At 47.0% G+C, this 23,805-nt stretch overlaps 2 protein-coding genes across 2 annotated transcripts; one reads left to right on the forward strand and one right to left on the reverse strand.

The window, feature by feature from the left end:
• Positions 1–4,565: 4,565 nt before the first annotated feature.
• psme1 (proteasome activator subunit 1) lies at positions 4,566–15,003 on the forward strand. Its single transcript, XM_059016975.1, has 10 exons — positions 4,566–4,794; positions 7,401–7,437; positions 8,327–8,389; positions 8,609–8,726; positions 9,532–9,573; positions 10,669–10,835; positions 11,332–11,399; positions 11,748–11,802; positions 13,356–13,442; positions 14,753–15,003. Exons 1-10 carry the CDS (start codon positions 4,760–4,762, stop codon positions 14,831–14,833), a joined length of 753 nt encoding a protein of 250 aa, XP_058872958.1. The 5' UTR covers positions 4,566–4,759; the 3' UTR covers positions 14,834–15,003.
• Positions 15,004–15,794: 791 nt separating this feature from the next.
• LOC131723336 (fat storage-inducing transmembrane protein 1-like) lies at positions 15,795–23,749 on the reverse strand. The gene is made up of 3 exons (XM_059016977.1): positions 19,422–23,749; positions 18,476–18,828; positions 15,795–17,824 (listed from the first exon to the last, which is right to left on the reverse strand). Exons 1-3 carry the CDS (start codon positions 19,598–19,600, stop codon positions 17,481–17,483), a joined length of 876 nt encoding a protein of 291 aa, XP_058872960.1. The 5' UTR covers positions 19,601–23,749; the 3' UTR covers positions 15,795–17,480.
• Positions 23,750–23,805: the final 56 nt, after the last annotated feature.

Genomic DNA, 23,805 nt, shown 5'->3' on the forward strand with positions numbered 1-23,805 from the left:
GAAAAAGAGAAAAATAACCACATTTTCATTATATATGTATATATATTGGCCGACTGATCACAAATTCAATAACCTTTGACTTTTGAAACGTAAAATAGTCCGTCCTACCTCCCCCCTCCCCCCCCCCCCAAACCCCGTGTCAATTTGCATTTCAGTCCCACGCACGCCTTTCAAAGCGTGATTATTAATAGCTATCTAAATATCTACGCAACGTTATTTATTTTTTAATTTCGCGTAATTAGTTAAGATCTTATTTTTTTTTATTTATTTTAACGAACTGGCGGAAGGATATCACCGGCCCGGAAGGGAAAGAGGGGTGGTTCTTCAGCGGAGGGGGGGCGGATCACCCAGCGCGGATGTCTCATTTGAATATCGGGCGGGAATTTAATTTGATTTAATTTGAGAACGGGATTTCAAACTTGCCCCTAAATTGAAATAAATGAAGGTGTAAATGAACCATCCTTAGCTACAATTAATAATGGTGCTTAAATACCCGCTTGCGCGTCAAATAATTGTATTAAACTAAGAATGAATTGCAGCCATTCTGCAAATACAATCTCGTTGCTCTATCGATAAATTAGCTATTCGTTCATTAAGATCTGATCAGAAGCAGCTGATCAGTGTGTCTTGTTTGCCGCTCCCAAGCAATTCCACCACAGCAGGATTAATCTCAGCAAAGGTGGAGCTCATTTATACGTGGATTACTTTCAATTTAAGGGGGATTTTTGAAATCCCGGTCTGTCTCAAAGCGTCGGTTTAATCTGGAGCCATATGGTAACCCTACAAAACGTCGTTTATAAGATGAATGACTCCCAGTGTGTGTGTGTGTGTGTGTGTGTGTGTGTGTTTTCCTACTGAGTTAGTTTAGGCAAAGTGCTAGAACTATTTACTGATAAGAATTACATACTGGATAGCTACATTGCTGAGAGAAGGGGGGAGGGAGAGAGGGAGAGAGGGAGCGAGGGGAGGGGGGGGGGGGTGGGTTAACACAGACAGACAGTGCACTGCAATGGCAATAATGGTTCTGTATTACACTGAGGGGCGATGGTAGCACAAGTATAGGGCAGCTGCAATGGGGTGAGGCTGGTAGAATGGGACCACAGTGTGCTGACTATACCCTACATGATCTTCAATGGCAATGCAGACAGACAGTGGCACTGCAATGGCAATAATGGTTCTGTATTACACTGAGGGGCGATGGGAGCACAAGTATAGGGCAGCTGGCAATGGGGTGAGGCTGGTAGAATGGGCCCACAGTGTGCTGACTATACCCTACATGATCTTCAATGGCAATGCAGACAGACAGTGGCACTGCAATGGCAATAATGGTTCTGTATTACACTGAGGGGCGATGGTAGCACAAGTATAGAGCAGCTGCAATGGGGTGAGGCTGGTAGAATGGGACCACAGTGTGCTGACTATACCCTACATGATCTTCAATGACAATGCAGACAGACAGTGGCACTGCAATGGCAATAATGGTTCTGTATTACACTGAGGGGCGATGGTAGCACAAGTATAGGGCAGCTGCAATGGGGTGAGGCTGGGTAGAATGGGACCACAGTGTGCTGACTATACCCTACATGATCTTCAATGGCAATGCAGACAGACAGTGGCACTGCAATGGCAATAATGGTTCTGTATTACACTGAGGGGCGATGGTAGCACAAGTATAGGGCAGCTGCAATGGGGTGAGGCTGGTAGAATGGGACCACAGTGTGCTGACTATACTCTACATGATCTTCAATCTCTGTTAATGGATTATCTTATTAACCAAAGTCAGGAGTTGCTCAACAAAACAGGGTTAACCTTTGACACCTATCTGTTACTGACAAATTAATAACAACCAAGGTTTGATCATTTTATTTTAATATATTATTATTATTATTATTATTATTAATTTATTTCTTAGCAGACGCCCTTATCCAGGCGACTTACAATTGTTACAAGATATCACATTATTTTTACATACAATTCCCCATTTATACAGTTGGGTTTTTACTGGAGCAATCTAGGTAAAGTACCTGCTCAAGGGTACAGCAGCAGTGTCCCCCCACCTGGGATTGAACCCACGACCCTCCGGGGGTTATTTAGCCAAATGCATATAGAATTGATAAATTGGGAAGGAATATGTGAAGATATTAGATAATATTACTAACTTAATGTATATTTAATGCATGCAATATCATAAGAGCATAAGAACATAAGAAAGTTTCCAACGAGAGGAGGCCCCATTCGGCCCATCTTGCTCGTTTGGTTGTTAGTAGCTTATTGATCCCAGAATCTCATCAAGCAGCTTCTTGAAGGATCCCAGGGTGTCAGCTTCAACAACATTACTGGGGAGTTGGTTCCAGACCCTCACAATTCTCTGTGTAAAAAAAGTGCCTCCTATTTCTTGTTCTGAATGCCCCTTTATCTAATCTCCATTTGTGACCCCTGGTCCTTGTTTCTTTTTTCAGGTCCCCTGGGTCGACATTGTCAATACCTTTTAGGATTTTGAATGTTTGAATCAGATCACCGCGTAGTCTTCTTTGTTCAAGACTGAACAGATTCAATTCTTTTAGCCTGTCTGCATACGACATGCCTTTTAAACCGGGATAATTCTGGTCGCTCTTCTTTGCACTCTTTCTAGAGCAGCAATATCCTTTTTGTAACGAGGTGACCAGAACTGAACACAGTATTCTAGATGAGGTCTTACTAAAGCAATAAGAGCATATATCATGTAAATTTAAATATAATGCTTACAATGGGACGCTACACACTGCACAGTGCAGCTCTGGCCAAAAGATTTGCATCACCTAGAATTTTGGGATTGAGACGTCATTTATATGAACATATAATTTAGATGTTTTATTTAACATCATGTGACATGGAGAAAATTGTGCAATGATTTTTCACTGGCGCTTTACTGACATCTAGTGGGCATATGCGAGAACAACACCGAGTCGCGCATTGCTTTGTAGGATGTTGGACGAAAATGCTTGTATTTAAATATTGACTTCATGATTAAAAATGAAAGAAAGCAAGCTGCGACTGGGTCAGACAGACAGACAGACAGACAGACTGACAGACAGAGACAGACACACAGACAGACTGGCAGATAGACACACAGACAGACAGAGACAGACAAACAGAAAGACAGATAGGCCTGCCAGACTGTGATCGGAGGCTGATAGGAGTGGTGCTTGGTTGGCAGGTGCTTCCTTAGGCTCACTGCGCAGTACAGTGAGTCTAGAGACCAGGACTGTGCAGTACAGTGAGTATAGAGACCAGGGCTGTGCAGTACAGTGAGCATAGAGACCAGGGCTGTGCAGTACAGTGAGTCTAGAGACCAGGACTGTGCAGTACAGTGAGTATAGAGACCCAGGGCTGTGCAGTACAGTGAGACTAGAGACCAGGGCTGTGCCCCGTGCAGTATTTTTTATAATCTCAGGTGAGCAATTAGTTTTTCCTGGCTGAGAAGCGAACGAGAGAAGACAGCAGCTCTGTGAGGCAGGGTTGGAATTGCTTTCAGATTGAGAGAGCTTTGGGGTCACGCTGGATGGGGGTCATCGTGCTGGCGGGGGTCGTCATACCGGCTGGAGGTCACACTGGATTAGCCCAATGCAAAAATGGCTCACCAGTTATTTATAGTACAGTACTATAATATTATAGTACAATTGACAGTGCTATGGCAGGTGAATCAGTCCCATGCTTTGCTATTGACAGTGCTATGGCAGGTGAATCCGTCCCATGCTGTGCTATTGACAGTGCTGTGGCAGGTGAATCAGTCCCATGCTTTGCTATTGACAGTGCTGTGGCAGGTGAATCAGTCCCATGCTGTGCTATTGACAGTGCTATGGCAGGTGAATCAGTCCCATGCTGTGCTATTGACAGTGCTGTGGCAGGTGAATCAGTCCCATGCTGTGCTATTGACAGTGCTATGGCAGGTGAATCAAGTCCCATGCTGTGCTATTGACAGTGCTTATGGCAGGTGAATCAGTCCCATGCTGTGCTATTGACAGTGCTATGGCAGGTGAATCAGCCCCATGCTGTGCTATTGACAGTGCTATGGCAGGTGAATCAGTCCCATGGCTGTGCTATTGACAGTGCTATGGCAGGTGAATCAGCCCCATGCTGTGCTATTGACAGTGCTATGGCAGGTGAATCCGTCCCATGCTGTGCTATTGACAGTGCTATGGCAGGTGAATCAGTCCCATGCTGTGCTATTGACAGTGCTATGGCAGGTGAATCAGTCCCCATGCTGTGCTATTGACAGTGCTATGGCAGGTGAATCAGTCCCATGCTGTGCTATTGACAGTGCTATGGCAGGTGAATCAGTCCCCATGGTGTCCCTACACCCAATCGACAGACAGACAGACAGACACGAGTTCCTAATGTTTTGTTCGACCTTATACACAAAATTGCAAGTCAATTTGTTACGTTAATTAATTCGAGATTAAAATCTGAAAAAAAAAAAAGCTTCTAATGTGCATGGGAATTGTAGTCTTTTGTTCAGGCTTTTTAAATCAACTCGCACCAGAACGCGCGACTTAAAGAACTACAACTACCAGAATGCTTTGCTAAAGCGTAAATGCTAAAGCGTTTGACACGGCAAGATGGTCGGAGTTGGGAAAGTCCCGAGTTTTTCTCGTTTTTAATTCCACTTTCGTTTTTGGCTGCTGAGTAATTGTCGAGTTTAGGTCTGTGTTATAAATATACGATTTAAAAACTCACCCCAAACGCTATAACCCTAATAATACAGCATTCACATACAAAAATGACAACTTTGGAAATTCGCCCAGAAGCGAAAAAAGCAGGTAACTGTCTACTGTTTTACTATCAACTTATTTTGTTTTTAAAAACATATATATATATAACGTTTTGGGGTTCTTGGCCTATTTTGTGCAACATTATATTTCCGTTATTTTGTAAAAACCGCGATTTAACCAAATTTTTTGACCCGCAGCATCTACCTGTAATTTAAAATATCTCTTTAAATATTGTGACGATATCTTACTCTTAATTGTGTTAACCTCTCTAGTCTCAAACTTAATTCAGCAAATACCTTCAGACGCTTCTCTGAACCTCGATTTAAAATCACAAACCGCAGCCTAAAAATTTCTCGTGTTTTATTTCGTCCCCCGCAGCGATGATAAAGCGGATCCGTTTTTCTTTGTGTTTTGAGTTTCATAAGCCGGTGTGAAATTTCACTTATATATGCATCTGAACTGGACTGTCCTCAAAATATAAATATTCATATATGCTGTAATTAGGGCTCTGGACTCTTGACCGGAGGGTCGTGGGTTCAATCCCAGGTGGGGGACACTGCTGCTGTACCCTTGAGCAAGGTACTTTACCTAGATTGCTCCAATAAAAACCCAACTGTATAAATGGGGAATTGTATGTAAAAATAATGTGATATCTTGTAACAATTGTAAGTCTCCCTGGATAAGGGTGTCTGCTAAGAAATAAATAATAATAATAATAATAATAATAATAATAATAATAATAATAATAATAATAATAAACTTCTGGTATAAAATGGATCACATGTATTTGTTACTTATGGAGAAATTAAGTTTTTTTTAATTGCTTATTAGAGATTGTATTATTTAGACAGCGGGCCCCACGCGATAGACACGGGTCTCATGGGCACAGGTTTATTAGCCCGCCCCCGGAAGTGGGGTTCTGAGATCTAATAATAGGACGTTGCTTATTATTATTATTATAAGTATACCAGCTTATTTACTTTAGAAACATCGTGTAAACAGACACACAGAGAGAGACAGAAACACACACAGACTGACGGACAGAGAGACAGACAGACAGACGCATACAGAGAGAGACAGAAACACACACACACACAGACTGAGGGACAGAGAGACACACACACGCACAGACTGACGGACAGAGAGACAGACAGGCAGACGCACAGAGAGAGACAGAAACACACACACACACAGACTGAGGGACAGAGAGACACACACACGCACAGACTGACGGACAGAGAGACAGACAGGCAGACGCACAGAGTGAGAGAGAGACAGAAACACACACACACAGACTGACGGACAGAGAGACAGACAGGCAGACACACAGAGAGAGAGACAGAAACACACACACAGACTGAGGGACAGAGAGACACACACGAACAGACTGAGGGACAGAGAGACAGACAGGCAGACACACAGAGAGAGAGACAGAAACACACACACAGACTGAGGGACAGAGAGACACACACGAACAGACTGAGGGACAGAGAGACAGACAGGCAGACACACAGAGAGAGAGAGACAGAAACACACACACACAGACTGAGGGACAGAGAGAGACACACACGCACAGACTGACGGACACAGAGGGAGAGAGAGAGAGACAGAAACACACAGACTGAGGGACAGAGAGAGACACCCACACGCACAGACAGACGCACACACAGAGAGAGAGAGAGACACACACACAGTTTGTAATGTAATTCGATTGACTACTTGTTTGCACGTTTTGAACGGTTGGTTTCTCGTAGTTATTTCTCTGTGCACGCTCTCTGACTCTCTCTCTCGTTCAGTTTTTTTTTCCTGATATGTTGATGTTGTGCTTGTAGAGTTTTGCTCAGCTGCCCAGAACTGCTATACGATCCCAAAAGACTCGGAGCTCAAGTCTGGAAATGTCAAAACAGACCTCAGTGTGTGAGACAGCTGGTGTATTAAATACCAGGGAGACACACGGACCAGGGAGTCAACCAGACATGTTAACTGATATGAGAGAAACAGAGTCAACCAGACATGTTAACTGATATTGTGTGTGTGTGTCTGTGTGTGTGTGTGTGTCTCTGTACACAGTGTGTGTGTGTGTCTCTGTACACAGTGTGTGTGTGTGTGTGTGTGTCTGTGAGTGAGTGTGTCTCTGTACACAGTGTGTGCGTGCGTGCGTGTGTGTGTCTCAGTGTTTGTGTGTGTGTGTGGTTGAAGGGGGCGGGGCAGCGCTGTGTGTGTGTGTGTGTTTGTGTGTGTGTGTCTGTGAGTGAGTGTGTCTCTGTACACAGTGTGTGCGTGCGTGCGTGTGTGTGTCTCAGTGTTTGTGTGTGTGTGTGGTTGAAGGGGGCGGGGCAGCGCTGTGTTTGTGTGTGTGTGTGTGTGGTTGAAGGGGGCGGGGCAGCGCTGTGTGTGTGTGTGTGTGTGTGTGGTTGAAGGGGGCGGGGCAGCGCTGTGTGTGTGTGTGTGTGTGTGTGTGTGTGTGGTTGAAGGGGGCGGGGCAGCGCTGTGTTTGTGTGTGTGTGTGTGTGGTTGAAGGGGGCGGGGCAGCGCTGTGTGTGTGTGTGTGTGTGTGTGTGTGTGTGTGGTTGAAGGGGGCGGGGCAGCGCTGTGTTTAATTGTTTCCGTGCTGGAGACGGTGATTTTAAAGAGGAGTCCTTTTCTCTTGCAGGTCGATGATTTCTGTGAGAAACGCAACAAAGAGGTGAGGAAAAAAAATCTCCTGCAGGCTCACTCCTTTATCTGTTATTATTATCTGTTTATTCCTTCTTTCTCTCGTTCCTTCAATCTTTTTTATTACTCTCCCTCCTTCCCTCTCTCCCTCCCCTCTCCTCTCTCCCCCTCCTCTCTCTCCCTCTCTCTCATTCTCCTCTCTCATCTCTCATCTCTCCACTCTCCCCTCTCTCTCTCCCTCCTCTCCTCTCTCCCCCTCCTCTCTCTCTCTCCCTCTCATTCTCCTCTCTCATCTCTCTCTCTCTCTCTCCCCTCTCTCCTCTCTTTCTCTCATCTCTCTTCTCTCCCCTCTCTCTCTCCCCCCTCTCTCTCTCCCCTCTCCTTCTCCTCTCTCATCTCTCCTCCCCCTCTCTCTCTCCCCCCTCTCTCTCTCTCTCCCCTCTCCTTCTCCTCTCTCATCTCTCCTCTCCCTCTCTCACTCCCTCCTCTCTCTCTCCCCCGCTCCTCTCTCTCCCCTCTCCTCTCTCCTCTCTCCTCTCCTCTCTCCCTCCTCTCTCTCCCTCCCCTCTCTCCTCTCCCCCCTCTCCTCTCTCCCCCTCTCCTCTCTCTCTCTCTGTCTCTCTCCCCCCTCTCTCTCGCCCCTCTCTCTCCTTCTCCTCTCATCTCTCCCTTCTCTCTCACTCCCTCCTCTCCCTCCTCTCTCACTCCCTCCTCTCTCTCTCTCCCTCCTCTCCTATCTCCCCCTCCCCTCTCTCTCTCTCTGTCTCTCTCTCTCCCCCTCTCTCTCCTTCTCCTCTCTCACTCCCTCCTCTCTCACTCCCTCCTCTCTCTCTTCCCTCTCTCCTCTCTCTCTCTCTCTCTCTCTCTCTCTCTCTCTCTCCTCATGATCCCGAGGCTCCTGTGTTTTTTTTCTTCATCAGGCTGAGTCCCTGCGGGCTCTCACCTTCCCCAGGAAGATTGCCGAGTTGGACAGCTTCTTAAAGGTACAGTGACCTAGAAACCCTCTGTCTGTCTGTCTGTCTGTCTGTGTCTCTGTATCATTCTGTGTGTGTGTGTGTTTCTGTCTCTCAGTATCTTTGTGTGTGTGTGTCTGTGTGTGTGTGTCTCTATCGTTCTGTGTGTTCTGGCTATCTGTATACATCTCTGTGTCTCTCTCCTGTATCATTAACATGGTCCCTGTTGCAATGTGTCCTCCTCTCCAGGAGGGGGCGCTGAATGTGCAGGACCTGAGCTCCCTCAGGGCAGAGCTGGACATTCCCATCCCTGACCCGGCCAAAGAGGAACTGAAGAAGAAGAAGAAGCAGGAGCAGGAAGAGGCGAGTGGCGCTCATGGACCAATCGGCTGAGAGGGGCCAGGAGGCACCGTCCCCTCTCGCTCTGGGAATTGGAGAGGGGAGAGAGGGGAGGGGAGGAGGGAGAGAGAGGGGGAAGAGAGGGGAGAAAGAGGGGGCAGGAAGGGAGGGAGGAAGGGAAGGGGGATGGAGAGAGAGGGAAGGGGAAGGGGGTGAGAGGAGGGTGAGAGGAGGGAGAGAGGGGAGGGTGATGGGAGAGGGGGAGGAGGGGGCAGGGGATGGGTGTAGGGGGAATGGAGAGAGGGAAGGGGGAAGGGGGTGAGAGGAGGGTGAGAGGAGGGAGAGAGGGGAGGGTGATGGGAGAGGGGGAGGAGGGGGCAGGGGATGGGTGTAGGGGGATGGAGAGAGGGAAGGGGAAGGGGGGGGTGAGAGGAGGGTGAGAGGAGGGAGAGAGAGGGGAGGGTGATGGGAGAGGGGGGAGGAGGGGGCAGGGGAATGGGTGTAGGGGGGATGGAGAGAGGGAAGGGGGGGAAGGGGGGGTGAGAGGAGGGAGAGAGGGGAGGGTGATGGGAGAGGGGGGGAGGAGGGGGGGGCAGGGGATTGGATGTAGGGGGGGATGGAGAGAGGGAAGGGGGAAGGGGTGGAGAGGAGGGTGAGGGGGGAAGAGGAGGGAGAGAGGGAGGGGGTGATGGGAGAGGGGGGGGAGGCAGGTGTTGTGGTTCTAAACCCGGCATTACCCTGATAAAATGTCACCCTGGTGGTGTTTGTTGTTTGGTTTTTGTTTGGAAGGTGTTTTCTGTGTGTTTTAATTTATTTTTTTTCTATAGAAAGAGAAGAAGGATGGAAAGAGGAGGATAAAGATGATGAAGATAAAGGTGACTTTTAATTTCATTTTATTTCATTTTGTATGATTCTCTCTCTGTCACACACTATACCCTCTTTCTCTCTCTCGCTCTCTCACACTGTACCCCCTCTCTCTCTCTCTCACACTGTACCCCCTCTCTCTCTCTCTCACACTGTACCCCCCTCTCTCTCTCACACTGTACCCCCCTCTCTCTCGTCTCTCACACTGTACCCCCCTCTCTCTCTCTCTCACACTGTACCCCCCTCTCTCTCTCCTCACACTGTACCCCCCCTCTCTCTCTCCGTCCTCTCACACTGTACCCCCCTCTCTCTCTCTCTCACACTGTACCCCCCTCTCTTCTCTCTCTCACACTGTACCCCCCTCTCTCTCGCTCTCGCTCTCACACTGTACCCCCCTCTCTCTCTCTCGCTCTCTCTCTCACTCCTCTCTCTCACTCACTGTACCCCCCCCTCTCTCCGCTCTCTCTCTCTCGCTCTCGCTCTCTCTCTCGCGCTCTCTCACACTGTACCCCCCTCTCTCTCTCTCTCACACTGTACCCCCCCTCTCTCTCTCTCTCTCGCTCTCACACTGTACCCCCCTCTCTCTCTCTCTCTCTCTCTCTCTCTCTCTCTCTCTCTCTCTCGCTCTCTCTCTCTCGCTCTCGCTCTCTCTCTCTCGCGCTCTCTCACACTGTACCCCCCTCTCTCTCTCTCTCACACTGTACCCCCCTCTCTCTCTCTCTCACACTGTACCCCCCCTCTCTCTCTCTCTCTCTCTCACACTGTACCCCCCTCTCTCTCTCTCTCTCGCTCTCACACTGTACCCCCCTCTCTCTCTCTCTCTCACACTGTACCCCCCTCTCTCTCTCTCTCGCTCTCACACTGTACCCCCCCTCTCTCTCTCTCTCGCTCTCTCTCTCACTCTCTCTCTCACTCACTGTACCCCCCCCTCTCTCTCTCTCTCTCTCTCTCTCTCGCTCTCTCACTCACTGTACCCCCTCTCTCTTTCTCTCTCGCTCTCACTCACTGTACCCCTCTCTCTCTCTCTCTCTCTCTCTCTCGCGCTCTCTCTCACACTGTACCCCCTCTCTCTCGCTCTCTCACTCACTGTACCCCCCTCTCTCCAGGCCCCCCCTGTGGTCCTGTCTCCTCGAACCCGCACATCCAGTCTCTGCTCCTCAGACTCAAGCCGCACATCCAGTCTGTGAAGGAGGCCGTCAACTCCGTCAGCCTGTGGGTTCAGCTCCAGATCCCCAGAATTGAGGACGGGAACAACTTTGGAGTGGCAGTGCAGGTGAGAGAGGGAGAGGGAGAGGGAGAGGGAGAGGGAGAGGGAGAGGGAGAGGGAGAGGGAGAGGGAGAGGGAGAGGAGGGAGGGAAGGGTGGGGTGGGTTAACACAGACAGACAGTGGCACTGCAATGGCAATAATGGTTCTGTATTACACTGAGGGGCGATGGTAGCACAAGTATAGGGCAGCTGCAATGGGGTGAGGCTGGTAGAATGGGACCACAGTGTGCTGACTATACCCTACATGATCTTCAATGGCAATGCAGACAGACAGTGGCACTGCAATGGCAATAATGGTTCTGTATTACACTGAGGGGCGATGGTAGCACAAGTATAGGGCAGCTGCAATGGGGTGAGGCTGGTAGAATGGGACCACAGTGTGCTGACTATACCCTACATGATCTTCAATGGCAATACAGACAGACAGCGGCACTGCAATGGCAATAATGGTTCTGTATTACACTGAGGGGCGATGGGACCATTTTGTTTTTTGCTTTTGTAGGAGAAAGTGTTTGAACTGATGACTGGGACTCGAACCAAGATCGAAGGATTTCAGACTCAGATCGCAAAGTAAGAGAGAGAAAATACGAATTTGTTAAATCAGAGGGACGGGAATCAGACTCCCGCTGCACAGCAGTGTGATCCAGTCCTGGTTTCACTAGGAGTTTAATAATCAGACACACCTGAGCTTGTTAGCTAGACACACTGGGGGCTGATCAAGCTGGTAGTAAAACCTGGAATGGATCACACTGCTGTGGAACAGGAGTCTGATTCCCAGCCCAGTTATTAGATGTTCATTCACGTAGAGCAACGTGGCGATGCGTGTCATTTGATTTTGATTTTGTGATTTCTCTGATTTCGTGTGATGCTGTGATTTTGGTCTGATTGTGTGATTTTTCTCTGATTTTGTGATTTCAGGTATTTCTTAGAGAGAGGGGACGCAGTGGCGAAGGCTTCCAAGCAGCCCCACGTGGTAAGAGAATGATATATACAAAAAAACTACAAAATGTTATCACAAAAAAAAAGTCTGCCAGAAGCAGTCCAGTAGTATTTCATGTTAGATTTCAGAAATGTCACATTTTTCCAGTCAGTTTTTTCAATGTTAAGTATCTGGAAAACTACAAAGCGCTGGGTGTGCAATTCAATATGTTAACAAGGGAACATTATTCAGCAGCTTTCATTGGACTCTATGAAGCTGAGGGAGTTCATTCTATATAGAGGGTGTGCAATTCAATATGTTAACAAGGGAACATTATTCAGCAGCTTTCATTGGACTCTATGAAGCTGAGGGAGTTCATTCTATATAGAGGGGGTGGAATTCAATATGTTAACAAGGGAACATTATTCAGCAGCTTTCATTGGACTCTATGAAGCTGAGGGAGTTCATTCTATATAGAGGGTGTGCAATTCAATATGTTAACAAGGGAACATTATTCAGCAGCTTTCATTGGACTCTATGAAGCTGAGGGAGTTCATTCTATATAGAGGGTGTGCAATTCAATATGTTAACAAGGGAACATTATTCAGCAGCTTTCATTGGACTCTATGAAGCTGAGGGAGTTCATTCTATATAGAGGGGGTGGAATTCAATATGTTAACAAGGGAACATTATTCAGCAGCTTTCATTGGACTCTATGAAGCTGAGGGAGTTCATTCTATATAGAGGGTGTGCAATTCAATATGTTAACAAGGGAACATTATTCAGCAGCTTTCATTGGACTCTCTGAAGCTGAGGGAGTTCATTCTATATAGAGGGGGTGCAATTCATTATGTTAACAAGGGAACATTATTCAGCAGCTTTCATTGGACTCTATGAAGCTGAGGGAGTTCATTCTATATAGAGGGTGTGCAATTCAATATGTTAACAAGGGAACATTATTCAGCAGCTTTCATTGGACTCTATGAAGCTGAGGGAGTTCATTCTATATAGAGGGTGTGCAATTCAATATGTTAACAAGGGAACATTATTCAGCAGCTTTCATTGGACTCTATGAAGCTGAGGGAGTTCATTCTATATAGAGGGTGTGCAATTCAATATGTTAACAAGGGAACATTATTCAGCAGCTTTCATTGGACTCTATGAAGCTGAGGGAGTTCATTCTATATAGAGGGGGTGGAATTCAATATGTTAACAAGGGAACATTATTCAGCAGCTTTCATTGGACTCTATGAAGCTGAGGGAGTTCATTCTATATAGAGGGTGTGCAATTCAATATGTTAACAAGGGAACATTATTCAGCAGCTTTCATTGGACTCTCTGAAGCTGAGGGAGTTCATTCTATATAGAGGGGGTGCAATTCATTATGTTAACAAGGGATTTTTAATCAGATTTGTAGTTGTAATATTGATAAGTAACTGAGCAAGTCAAGGGTTTATTTCACTTGGAGAAGTGTGGGTTACCTGGGGTGATGTTGGGGTACAGGGGGTGATGTTGGGGTACAGGGGGTGATGTTGGGGTACAGGGGGTGATGTTGGGGTACAGGGCATCACGTTGTAGGTATTACATGTTGTTCTTGTTGTTTTCAGGGAGATTACAGGCAGCTGGTTCATGAACTGGATCAGAACCAGTACAGTGAGATCCGGATCATGGTTCTGGAGATCCGGAACATCTACGTACGTCAGTGTGTGTGTGTGTGTGTGTGTGTCTCTCTCTCGCTGTGTGTGTGTGTGTCTCTCTCTCGCTCTGTGTGTGTGTGTGTCTCTCTTTGTGTCTGTGTGTGTGTCTCTCTTTGTGTCTGTGTGTGTGTGTCTCTCTCTGTGTGTGTGTCTGTGTGTGTGTCTCTCACTCTGTGTTTGTGTGTCTGTGTGTCTCTCACTCTGTGTGTCTCTCTGTGTGTGTGTGTCTCTCTCTCTGTGTGTGTCTCTCTGTGTGTGTGTATGTCTCTCGCTCTGTGTGTCTCCCTCGCTCTGTGTGTGTGTGTCTCTCTCTGTGTGTGTGTGTCTCTCGCTCTGTGTTTGTGTCTGTGTGTCTCTCACTCTGTGTCTCTGTGTATGTGTGTCTCTCTCTCTCTGTGTGTGTCTCTCTGTGTGTGTATGTCTCTCTCGCTCTGTGTGTGTGTGTCTCTCTGTGTGTGTGTCTGTGTGTGTCTCTCTCGCTGTGTTTGTGTGTCTCTCTCACTCTGTCTGTGTGTGTCTCTGTGTGTCTCTCTGTGTGTGTGTGTCTCCCTCGCTCTGTTTGTGCGTCTGTCTTTCTGCGTCTCTCTCTCTCTGTGTCTGTCTCTGTGTGTGCATGTTTGTCTCTCTGTGTATGTGTCTCTGGGTGTGTGTCTATCTCTCTCTGTGTGTCTGTCTGTCTGTATTCTCAGAACTTGCTGTCCTCTCTCTCTCTCTCTCTCTCTCATCTTTTTCTTTATTTCCCTTTTTTTTAACTATCGCTCTCGTTCACATGATTTTTCATTCTTTTTATTTAATTGGTTTATTCATACTTTCTGTGTCATTCATTCTTTTTATTGGGCAAAGGTGTCGTTTAGCAGGCCAGGAAAATCCGGCTTTTCAACCCAACAAGTTCCTAACTGAGAATTCTGACCCGCTCCGCCCCTTTCTGATTTCAAACTTGATTCTTCATCCGTCTGTTGCCAGTGAAGCAGATCCATGTGTCCGTGGATATTTATTTAGCCCCAGAAATCTCAACCATGATCATAGTAAAGCATTTTTAGTAATGTTTGGACAGCTCTGAAGGGAGCCTTTGGGTGTATTTTGCTGCTTCTCTCTGTCTTTGTCTCTGTCCGTCCCTTCGTCCCCCTCATTTCATTTCTTCCATTGTTTTATTAAATGTCTTTCCTCCCTGCCCGAGGACGGGAGCCGCCGTTCTGACAGCTCCTCTCCACCGCGTTACTTGCTTGCCCCTTCTAAACCACAGCTCTGCCCCTTTTTTATTTATTTTTTCATAGATCTTTCTTTCTTTTTCCCGTTTTGTTTTCTAGGCTGTCCTGTACGACGTAATCTACAAGAATTTCGACAAGATCAAAAAGCCCAAAGGGGACTCAAAGGCTTTGATCTACTGAGAGGGAGAGACAGACACACACACAGAGACAGACAGACAGACAGACAGACCGACCGCCCGGGTCTTTTCTCTGTTGTGAATATCTCTCTCACACATTTACATTGATCACATTTACTGTATTGAATGCTGTCTCAACACAATAAAAATAAAAGCAACTATTGCATTTGAAAATCTGTGACCTTGTGTTCTTATTTATAAAGCAATAATTAGCACAGAAAGGTGTGGTAAAGCACAGAGAGGTCTGGTAAAGCATAGGGAAGCATTGTAAAGCACAGAGAGGTCTGGTAAAGCATAGGGAAGCATTGTGAAGCACAGAGAGGTCTGGTAAAGCATAGGGAAGCATTGTGAAGCACAGAGAGGTCTGGTAAAGCATAGGGAAGCATTGTAAAGCACAGAGAGGTCTGGTAAAGCATAGGGAAGCACTGTAAAGCACAGAGAGGTGTGGTAAAGCATAGGGAAGCATTGTAAAGCACAGAGAGGTCTGGTAAAGCATAGGGAAGCATTGTAAAGCACAGAGAGGTCTGGTAAAGCATAGGGAAGCATTGTAAAGAACAGAGAGGTCTGGGAAAGCATAGGGAAGCATTGTAAAGCACAGAGGTCTGGTAAAGCATAGGGAAGCATTGTAAAGCACAGGGGTCTGGTAAAGCATAGGGAAGCATTGTAAAGCACAGAGAGGTCTGGTAAAGCATAGGGAAGCATTGTAAAGCACAGAGAGGTGTGGTAAAGCATAGGGAAGCATTGTAAAGCACAGAGGTCTGGTAAAAGCATAGGGAAGCATTGTAAAGCACAGAGAGGTGTGGTAAAGCATAGGGAAGCATTGTAAAGCACAGAGAGGTCTGGTAAAGCATAGAGAAGCATTGTAAAGCACAGAGAGGTGTGGTAAAGCATAGGGATGCATTGTAAAGCACAGAGGTCTGGTGAAGCAGGGAATTTCATGTGACAAATTTGACAACACGCACAAGAAAGATTAAAATTAATTTATTGTTTCTGTTATAATGTATTGTTCCAAACACGCACACACACACACACACGTACGCACACATGCACACGCACACATGTTACGTTGTGCTGCCATTTTACATTTGAAAACACATTACAAAAAAAAAAAAAAAAAAACACGTCTTACGATACGATAAAACAAACACAACACATACGCTATTATAATTTAGGGCTTGTGATTTTCAGAGTCTCATCCTCACTTATCCCTTTTTAAGAATTCAACTGAGAGCCGTTGAGCCGTCCCGGGTCTCTGAATCGCACAATGAGACGCGTTCAGAGTCAGATTGATTTCACTGATGGAGTTTCTTCTGTGAAACAGCTACACAGGCTTTTTAAAATCGGCCTTTTACAAGCGGGACGTACCAGCGAGATCGCGACATGTTAATAAGAGGCTTGTCTTTTTATTAAAGCTGCCATGAAAAATAATTATTTTTCTGCTGGACGCACTTTATTCCAAATCTTTCTGCAGAGCGACTGTATTTACACTGATAAAGAGAAGAGTCGCTTCTGCTTTTGAAATGAAAAAGTCAGACTTGCGATTTTAAAAGTGGCCGAGTCTTAGTACTCGGAGGGTTAATAAAATCTCGCTTGTACGTCGTCCTGCTTCTAAATGAAAAACGAAGGCTGGGCCGACTTTAAAAAGCCTGTGTAGCTGTTTCACAGAAGAAACCCTGTCAATGAAATCAATTTGACTCTGAACGCGTCTCAGTGTGCAATTGAGAGACCCGGACGGCTCAACGGCTCTCAAATGAATTCTTAAAGGACCCGACTTGACAAAGTTCTGAGATCAGACAGCTGCTCAGAACCGGACGAGTCTAAATTAGAGAAGAGAGAGTGAGAGGAGCCGTGTGAAATAGAGAAGGGAGAGTGAGAGAAGCAGTGTGAAATAGAGAAGGGAGAGTGAGGGGGCAGTGTGAAATAGAGAAGGGAGAGTGAGAAGAGCAGTGTGAAATAGAGAAGGGAGAGTGAGAGGAGCCGTGTGAAATAGAGGAGTGAGAGTGAGAGGAGCCGTGTGAAATAGAGGAGAGTGAGAGGAGCCGTGTGAAATAGAGGAGAGTGAGAGGAGCCGTGTGAAATAGAGAAGGGAGAGTGAGAGGAGCCGTGTGAAATAGAGAAGGGAGAGTGAGAAGAGCAGTGTGAAATAGAGAAGGGAGAGTGAGAGGAGCAGTGTGAAATAGAGAAGGGAGAGTGAGAGGGGCAGTGTGAAATAGAGAAGAGAGAGTGAGAGGGGCAGTGTGAAATAGAGAAGAGAGAGTGAGAGGGGCAGTGAAATAGAGGGAGTTATCTCTTTGTGGTCCAGCTTGTCAAACAGAGAGAGGGAGAGGAGATGGGAGGGATACAGAGAGAGGGGAGAGGGACAGGTTTATAAAGAGAGGAGGGAGATTGTTATAGAGAGAGGGAGGAGGGGAGAGGGTTATAGAGAGAGGGTTATAGAGAGGGAGGAGGGAGTGAGAGAGGGTTATAAATAGAGAGGAGAGGGAGAGGAGAGGAGAGAGGGGAGAGGGGAAGGAGAGGAGAGGGAGACGGTTATAGAGCGAGGGGAGAGGGTTATAGAGAGAGGGACAGGAGAGGAGAGGGAGGGAGGGAGAGGGTTATAGAGAGAGGAGAAGGGGAGAAGAGGGGAGAGGGAGGAGGGAGTGACTGTCTCTCTAGTTGTCTCTCTGGTCCGGCCTGTCAAACAACCCCACGCCGGGCCGTCCCGGGGAGTACCAGCAGGGCCCGCTCTTGTACCAGCCGTGATACAGCAGCCTCCAGCACAGCGTGGCGAGGGCGCCCCCTAGCAGCTTGTGGGTGTAGCGCTGGAAGTAGACCAGGACACACAGCAGCAGGAAGTTCCACAGGAGCAGGAGGGCGGAGCAAAGCAGAAAGACGAGGCGCAGGGGTACCCCGGCCGGGTGACCCCGAGACAGGTAGGGCCGGAACACGGCCGTCTCCTCCGCCACCAGCAGCACGGCAAAAGTGAGCAGGAAGGTATCCTCAGAGATATCATACCCTGGAGAGAGAGGAGAGAGGGGATGAGAGAGAAGAGGGGATGAGAGACGGATGAGAGGGATGAGAGAGAAAGGAGAGAGATGAGGGGATGGGAGAAAGGGATAAGGAGATAGGAGAGGGGATGAGAGAGGGATGAGAGGGATAAAAGAGAGGAGGGGATGGGAGAGAGAAAGGGATGAGAGAGGAGAGGGCAGAGGAGAAAGGAGAGAATGAAAGAGAAGAGAAGGGATGAGAGAAGAGGGGATAGGAGAAAGGGATAAAAGAGAGTGAGAGGAGAGAGGATGAGACAGGGATGAGAGAAGGATAAAAGAGGAGAAGAGGGGATGGGAGAGAGAGAAAAGGATGGAGAGAAAGGGATAAGAGAGGAGAGAAGGAGAGGAGAGAGGGATAAGAGATGATTAATATATTGCTCTCTGTTTCTCCCTCCCTCCCTCGTTCCCACGCTCTCCCCCCTCTCTATCAAATTCAAATTCAGACATGCTTTATTGGGGCAAGACTACAGCAGAAGTATTGCCGAAGCAATTACAAAATAAATAATAACAAAAACAATAAGAACATCAAACCACATGATTACAGACCATACATCTCTATAACATTTTTTTTTTTTTTTTTTTTTTAAAGATATAAAAAATAATTTCACTGAAACAGACACCTCTCCACTGGAACCCCTCAGCCAGACAGGACGCCTTGTTCTCCGTCTCTCGGAGCAGGAGCAGGGGGGAGGAGCTGGCGCTGGCCCCGCCCCCCTGCGGGTAGTTTGAGTGTCTGTGAGCGGCGGCCGTGGCCTCGGGGATCTCGCTCCTGATTGGCTGGAAGCAGCTGCCCGTGGCGTTCTCGACCTGCGCGAAGCTCCACAGCGCCCCCTTCCACAGCAGAGAGGCGACGAGCAGCCGGGTCAGGTGACGCAGGCAGGAGGCGGGGCTCCGCGTGGACGAATAGGAGACGAGCAGCACGAACCCGCCCGTCAACAAGCAGGTCCACCCCCAACCGGAGCGCAGGAAGTACCTGGGAGAGAGAGGGAGGACACACAGGAAGTGACTCGCACTGGTACAGGAAGCGACACACAGCCAGCCAGAAGAAGTGAGCAGGTACAGGAAGTGACACACAGACCGGAAGTGACACACACAGGTACAGGAAGTGACACACAGACCGGAAGTGACACACACAGGTACAGGAAGTGACACACAGACCGGAAGTGACACACACACAGGCACAGGAAGTGACAAACAGACCGGAAGTGACACACACACAGGCACAGGAAGTGACACTCAGGAAGAAGTACTCACACACAGGAAGTGACACACACTCAGGAAGTGGTACTCACAGGTACAGGAAGGGACACACAGGAAAAGGTACTGACACACAGGAAGTGACACACACTCAGGAAGTGATACCCACACAGGAAGTGACACACACAGGTACAGGAAGTGACACACACACACACAGGCACAGGAAGTGACACACAGACCGGAAGTGCCACACACAGGCACAGGAAATGGTACTCACAGGTACAGGAAGTGACACTCAGGAAGACGTACTCACACACAGGAAGTGACACACACTCAGGAAGTGATACCCACACAGGAAGTGGTACTCACAGGTACAGGAAGTTCCTGCGGTTGGCGAACACAGTGCTGTGGCTCACGTGGAAGGTCAGGCCTGGCCCGAGCAGGATCAGCAGCGCCACCCACAGGTGAAAGTGCCGGCGAAAATGAGCGTTACCGAGGCAACGGGCCGCCAGCTCGCTGAGCAGAACCACCAGCCGCTCCAGAACCATCTCAGCACCTCACACCAGTCAGGGAGGGAATGGTGGGAATGGCAAACTGGTCTCTCAGCAAACCAGTGAGGAGACTGGTTTCCAGAACCAGCACAGGAGGGGGTTGCGTGGTCTTGCGTTCCTGTTCTTGTCTTGTCCTGAACTTACTGGTTTTGTATTCCTAGAATATGAGCTGCTGTTGTCTCTCTCTCTCTCTCGTAATCTGACCCTGGTTAGAAGTTAAAAGGACACTTGTCAGAATCTCAGAACATGGCTACTAAGCCCTCCCAGCTGTTTACGAGTGTGTGCGTGCGTGTCAGCGTGAATCTGAGCACGTGCGAATCACAGCGTAACTGAGTCAGTGAGTGTGAATCCAGGTGACGCTGGTTCACTCGGATTGTGTGATTGTCAGTGTGTGGGAACCTGAGTGTGTCAGTGTTTCAGTGTGTGATTGTGTCAGTGTGTGTCTGTGTCAGTGTTTCAGTGTGTGATTGAGTTTCTGTGTGTCAGTGTGTGATTGTGTGTTTCAGTGATTGTGTTTGTCAGTGTGATTGTGTTTCTGAGTGTCAGTGTGATTGTGTGTTTCTGTGTGTCAGTGTGTGATTGTATGTTTCTGTCAGTGTGATTGCGTTTCTGTGTGATTGTGTTTCAGTGATTGTGTCAGTGTTTGTCTGTGTCAGTGTTTCAGTGTGATTGTGTTTGTGTGATTGTGTCAGTGTTTCAGTGTGATTGTGTCAGTGTTTGTCTGTTTCAGTGTGTGATTGTGTCAGTGTTTGTCTGTTTCAGTGTGATTGTCAGTGTGTTTGTCTGTGTCAGTGTGTCTGTCAGTGATTGTGTTTGTGTCAGTGTTTCAGTGTGTGATTGTGTGTGATTGTGTGTGTCAGTGTGTATGTGTGTGTCAGTGCTTCAGTGTACGTGTGTGTGTGTCAGCGTGTGCAAGGTGTTTTTTTTCTGAATCTGCGAAATCCTCTCGAAGCTGGAAGCTTGTTAGGAATTCTGTAGGATTCCTGTAGGAAATGTTCACGGCTATTCTTGCATGAATCTCGAAGAATTATTACTGTAGAAATCTTGCAAGATTCTGTTGGACCAGTAATAGGAATTTTGTAGTATTGTCGTTGAAAAATCGTGTCCGGACCTTGTGGGAATCTCGTAGAAATCCTCTGGGATAGTTGTTGGAACGCCGCAAAGGAACTGTGTAGAAATCCTGTAGGAATTTAACAGGGATCTTGAGAAATATTTTAGGATCCCTGTCTGGACCAAGGCCAGGTTGTAATCCGTCACAATCCAGTCTCAATCAAAGACCATCTCTCTCCCAGTCTCTTTCCCTTCTTCTCCCACTTTGAATCTTTCCCTTCCAGTAACAAGTCTCGTTCCTCCTCCTTAGTTAAACTCGACTAAGTTTTCAAGGACACCTCTCTGAAAATCTCTACCTCCTCTCCCTCCCTCCCTCTGTGACAGCTGAAGCAATGGCATTCCAGCAACGCAGAGGCCAGATTAAAATAGAGAGGGGATTCAAACTGGAGGTTAAAATAGAGAGAGGGGAGAGTGGCAAGATTAAAACAGGAGGGAGAGGAGGGGGAGGGAGAGAAAGGGGGAGGCAGCCATTTCAAATGGAAAAGAGAAAGAAGGTGACGGGGGTGCGGGTTGAGAGAGAGAGAGGGGGAGAGGGGGTAAGAGAGAGGTAAGGGCCACTTATTTAAAAAAAGTATTTCAGATATTTGAGATTTGACAGCTGTAGAATATCCTTTCATCAAAATCAACAAAAGCGAATCCTTTTTTCGTAATCTGTTAATTATTCATTTATTTAATCAAACAAGTCTTATTTCTGAACGAGTCTGGATACAGTTTTAGCACCCGCTTCCCCACCTCACACAATTAAATTACAATCTTCAAGGACTGTTATAGTACATTACAATACAGAGAGACTAAGTCAAATTCCCAATTAACTCCTCTCAACACAGCCACCACAATTACCCCATCAGAGAGCACATAGCCGGGCTTCCGAAAAAACAGAGTGGGAGGCGTCCCCACGCGCTGCTACAACCGTTTCAAACAACGGACCTGTCGGTTCTCTTTTCATAGTTAACACCCTGACAGCTTTTAAAAGTCTGTTTCAAAGCTCTGTTCACAATGTCTGTTCTAGTGCACTGACAGTGTCAGGATTATCGGCTGCATTGTCAAACACACAACACGGCGATAACGATCTGTGACGCGGAACTGAAAAGACAGAGCACTGATTTAGAGGACAGAGCTCAACCCCCCAGTGCACCAGAGCGGACATTTTGAACAGAGCTTTGAAACAGAGTTTAAAAGCTGCAAGTGTAAAAAGCTGTCAGGGTGTCAACGATGAAAAAACGACCGGTCTGTTGTTTGAAACGGTTGTAGCAACGCGTGGGGACGCTGTAATTTTCAGAACCCAGCTACTTACTCTGTGATCTTACCCGTCCCACAGTGTCTCAGATGCGCAGTTTTGAAAAGACAGCGAACAGGGATTTTCAGTTTAAAATGTTTCTGGGTTAAAGCTGTTTTCATGCCCTGTTCTTGGTCACGTCAGCAGTGGGTCATCTTTTTTAACTGGTTGAAAGCTTGGTCAGTCAATAGGGGGAGCAGTTGATTGGTTGAGATGGAAGGGGGGGAGGGGACAATTTCACGCTACAGGTCACAAAGGAAATGCGGCACGATATAAAAGCAGGGCTTGTTTAAAGAATTTTTTTTTTTTTTTTAGCTAGTGTCGCGACAGACTATATGTATATTTATTTAAAATCTTCTGAAGCTGGGCATTTGAGATTCTGTGCGCCGTTTAAAAACTTATTCTCGTCAGCTGCGATTACTTTATTTAAACAAAGTTCCGGGCTCAAAAACAAACAAAAAAAATTTAATAAAAACAAATAAAAGGCTGCTCCTTTTAATTCCTCTACATAATCCGGATTCATTTCTTAACCGCCACCCAAATATGTTTTTACTATGCATTTACCATAGTTTACCACACCTCTCTGTGCTTTACCACACTTTCACTGTGAATTTACTGGGGGGGGGGGGGGGGGGGGGGAGACACTTTAACCCTTTGAGGTCCATTGTCGGACCTGGTCCGACATTGCAATTATTCCTATCAGGTCCGACATCATCAAAAAAACGCAAAAAAATGGTTTCTAGTCGTTTTTTCTCCGGAAAAAGTTGAGAAAACCATTCAATGGCCGAGTGGGAGCGACAGGAGCCGAGACAAGCCGAAAAAAATAAAAAAAGGCGTATCTCATGAATAGTCATACATGGCCCTGGTATCAGATAACGGGGCGGTCATAAGTAAACAAGCTGGCTGATAGTGCGTCAGCGCACAGAGACTATCACGGACATTTGCAGAGCTTTTTTGAGATGTTATAGTAATAAAATAATGACTTGGATCGCATTATTGAGGAGTTTGGTGATAAAACGAGTGATCAGGAGATGATTGATCGGTATGTACGACTATTATTATTATTATTATTATTTATTTCTTACATAGGTGAAAGCGATAGCGAGCGAAAGGGTGGGGCGGGGCTGGAGATGCCTAGTGAGTGCTTTGTTGATATGCAGGGCCTTTTAAACCCGTTTGACTGTGAAAAAAAAATACTTTTAAACAGCGTCTAAAATTAACTGCGCATGTGAAAATAAATTAGACCTGGCGTGCCTGACGCGCATTTAATAAATGGACCGCAAAGGGTTAAATCAGTCTTAACTACTCTAGCTTCTAAAAAAATCATAAAGTCCTGATTGTGATGAAGTGAGAGGGATGGGGGACGCATGTCAGTGTTGCACAGGCCTGGCCGATAGGCTTCAGTGCGACGCTAATTGCCTTCCCCACCTTGCTTCCTGTAGGCGTGTGTATTCTTGCAATAGAAGTCAGGGCATGTGTTTTTGTAGGTCTCACTGTGTGGGTGTGTGTCACCGTGTGTGTCTGTGTCTCATTGTGTGTGTCTACAGCTGTGGCCAAAAGTTTAGCATCACCACCCTCTATATAGAATGAACTCACTCAGCTTCATAGAGTCCAATGAAAGCTGCTGAATAATGTTCCCTTGTTAACATATTGAATTGCACCCCCTCTATATAGAATGAACTCCCTCAGCTTCATAGAGTCCAATGAAAGCTGCTGAATAATGTTCCCTTGTTAACATATTGAATTGCACCTCCTCTATATAGAATGAACTCCCTCAGCTTCATAGAGTCCAATGAAAGCTGCTGAATAACGTTCC

Source organism: Acipenser ruthenus, chromosome 54, assembly GCF_902713425.1.
Source record: "Acipenser ruthenus chromosome 54, fAciRut3.2 maternal haplotype, whole genome shotgun sequence".
In the NCBI taxonomy this organism is placed as follows: Eukaryota; Metazoa; Chordata; class Actinopteri; order Acipenseriformes; family Acipenseridae; genus Acipenser; species Acipenser ruthenus.

What these genes read in the sequence shown, in the direction of transcription:
- psme1 (XM_059016975.1), top strand. Translation starts at nt 4,760, where the DNA reads ATGACAACTTTGGAAATTCGCCCAGAAGCGAAAAA. An exon ending in TAAAGATGATGAAGATAAAG is followed by an intron (nt 9,574 to 10,668) that starts GTGACTTTTAAT and finishes CCCTCTCTCCAG; the next exon opens with GCCCCCCCTGTGGTCCTGTC. An exon ending in CTTCCAAGCAGCCCCACGTG is followed by an intron (nt 11,803 to 13,355) that starts GTAAGAGAATGA and finishes TGTTGTTTTCAG; the next exon opens with GGAGATTACAGGCAGCTGGT.
- LOC131723336 (XM_059016977.1), bottom strand. Translation starts at nt 19,600, where the DNA reads ATGGTTCTGGAGCGGCTGGTGGTTCTGCTCAGCGAGCTGGCGGCCCGT. An exon ending in CGCAGGAACTTCCTGTACCT is followed by an intron (nt 18,829 to 19,421) that starts GTGAGTACCACT and finishes TCTCTCTCCCAG; the next exon opens with GTACTTCCTGCGCTCCGGTT. An exon ending in TGAGGGGTTCCAGTGGAGAG is followed by an intron (nt 17,825 to 18,475) that starts GTGTCTGTTTCA and finishes CTCTCTCTCCAG; the next exon opens with GGTATGATATCTCTGAGGAT.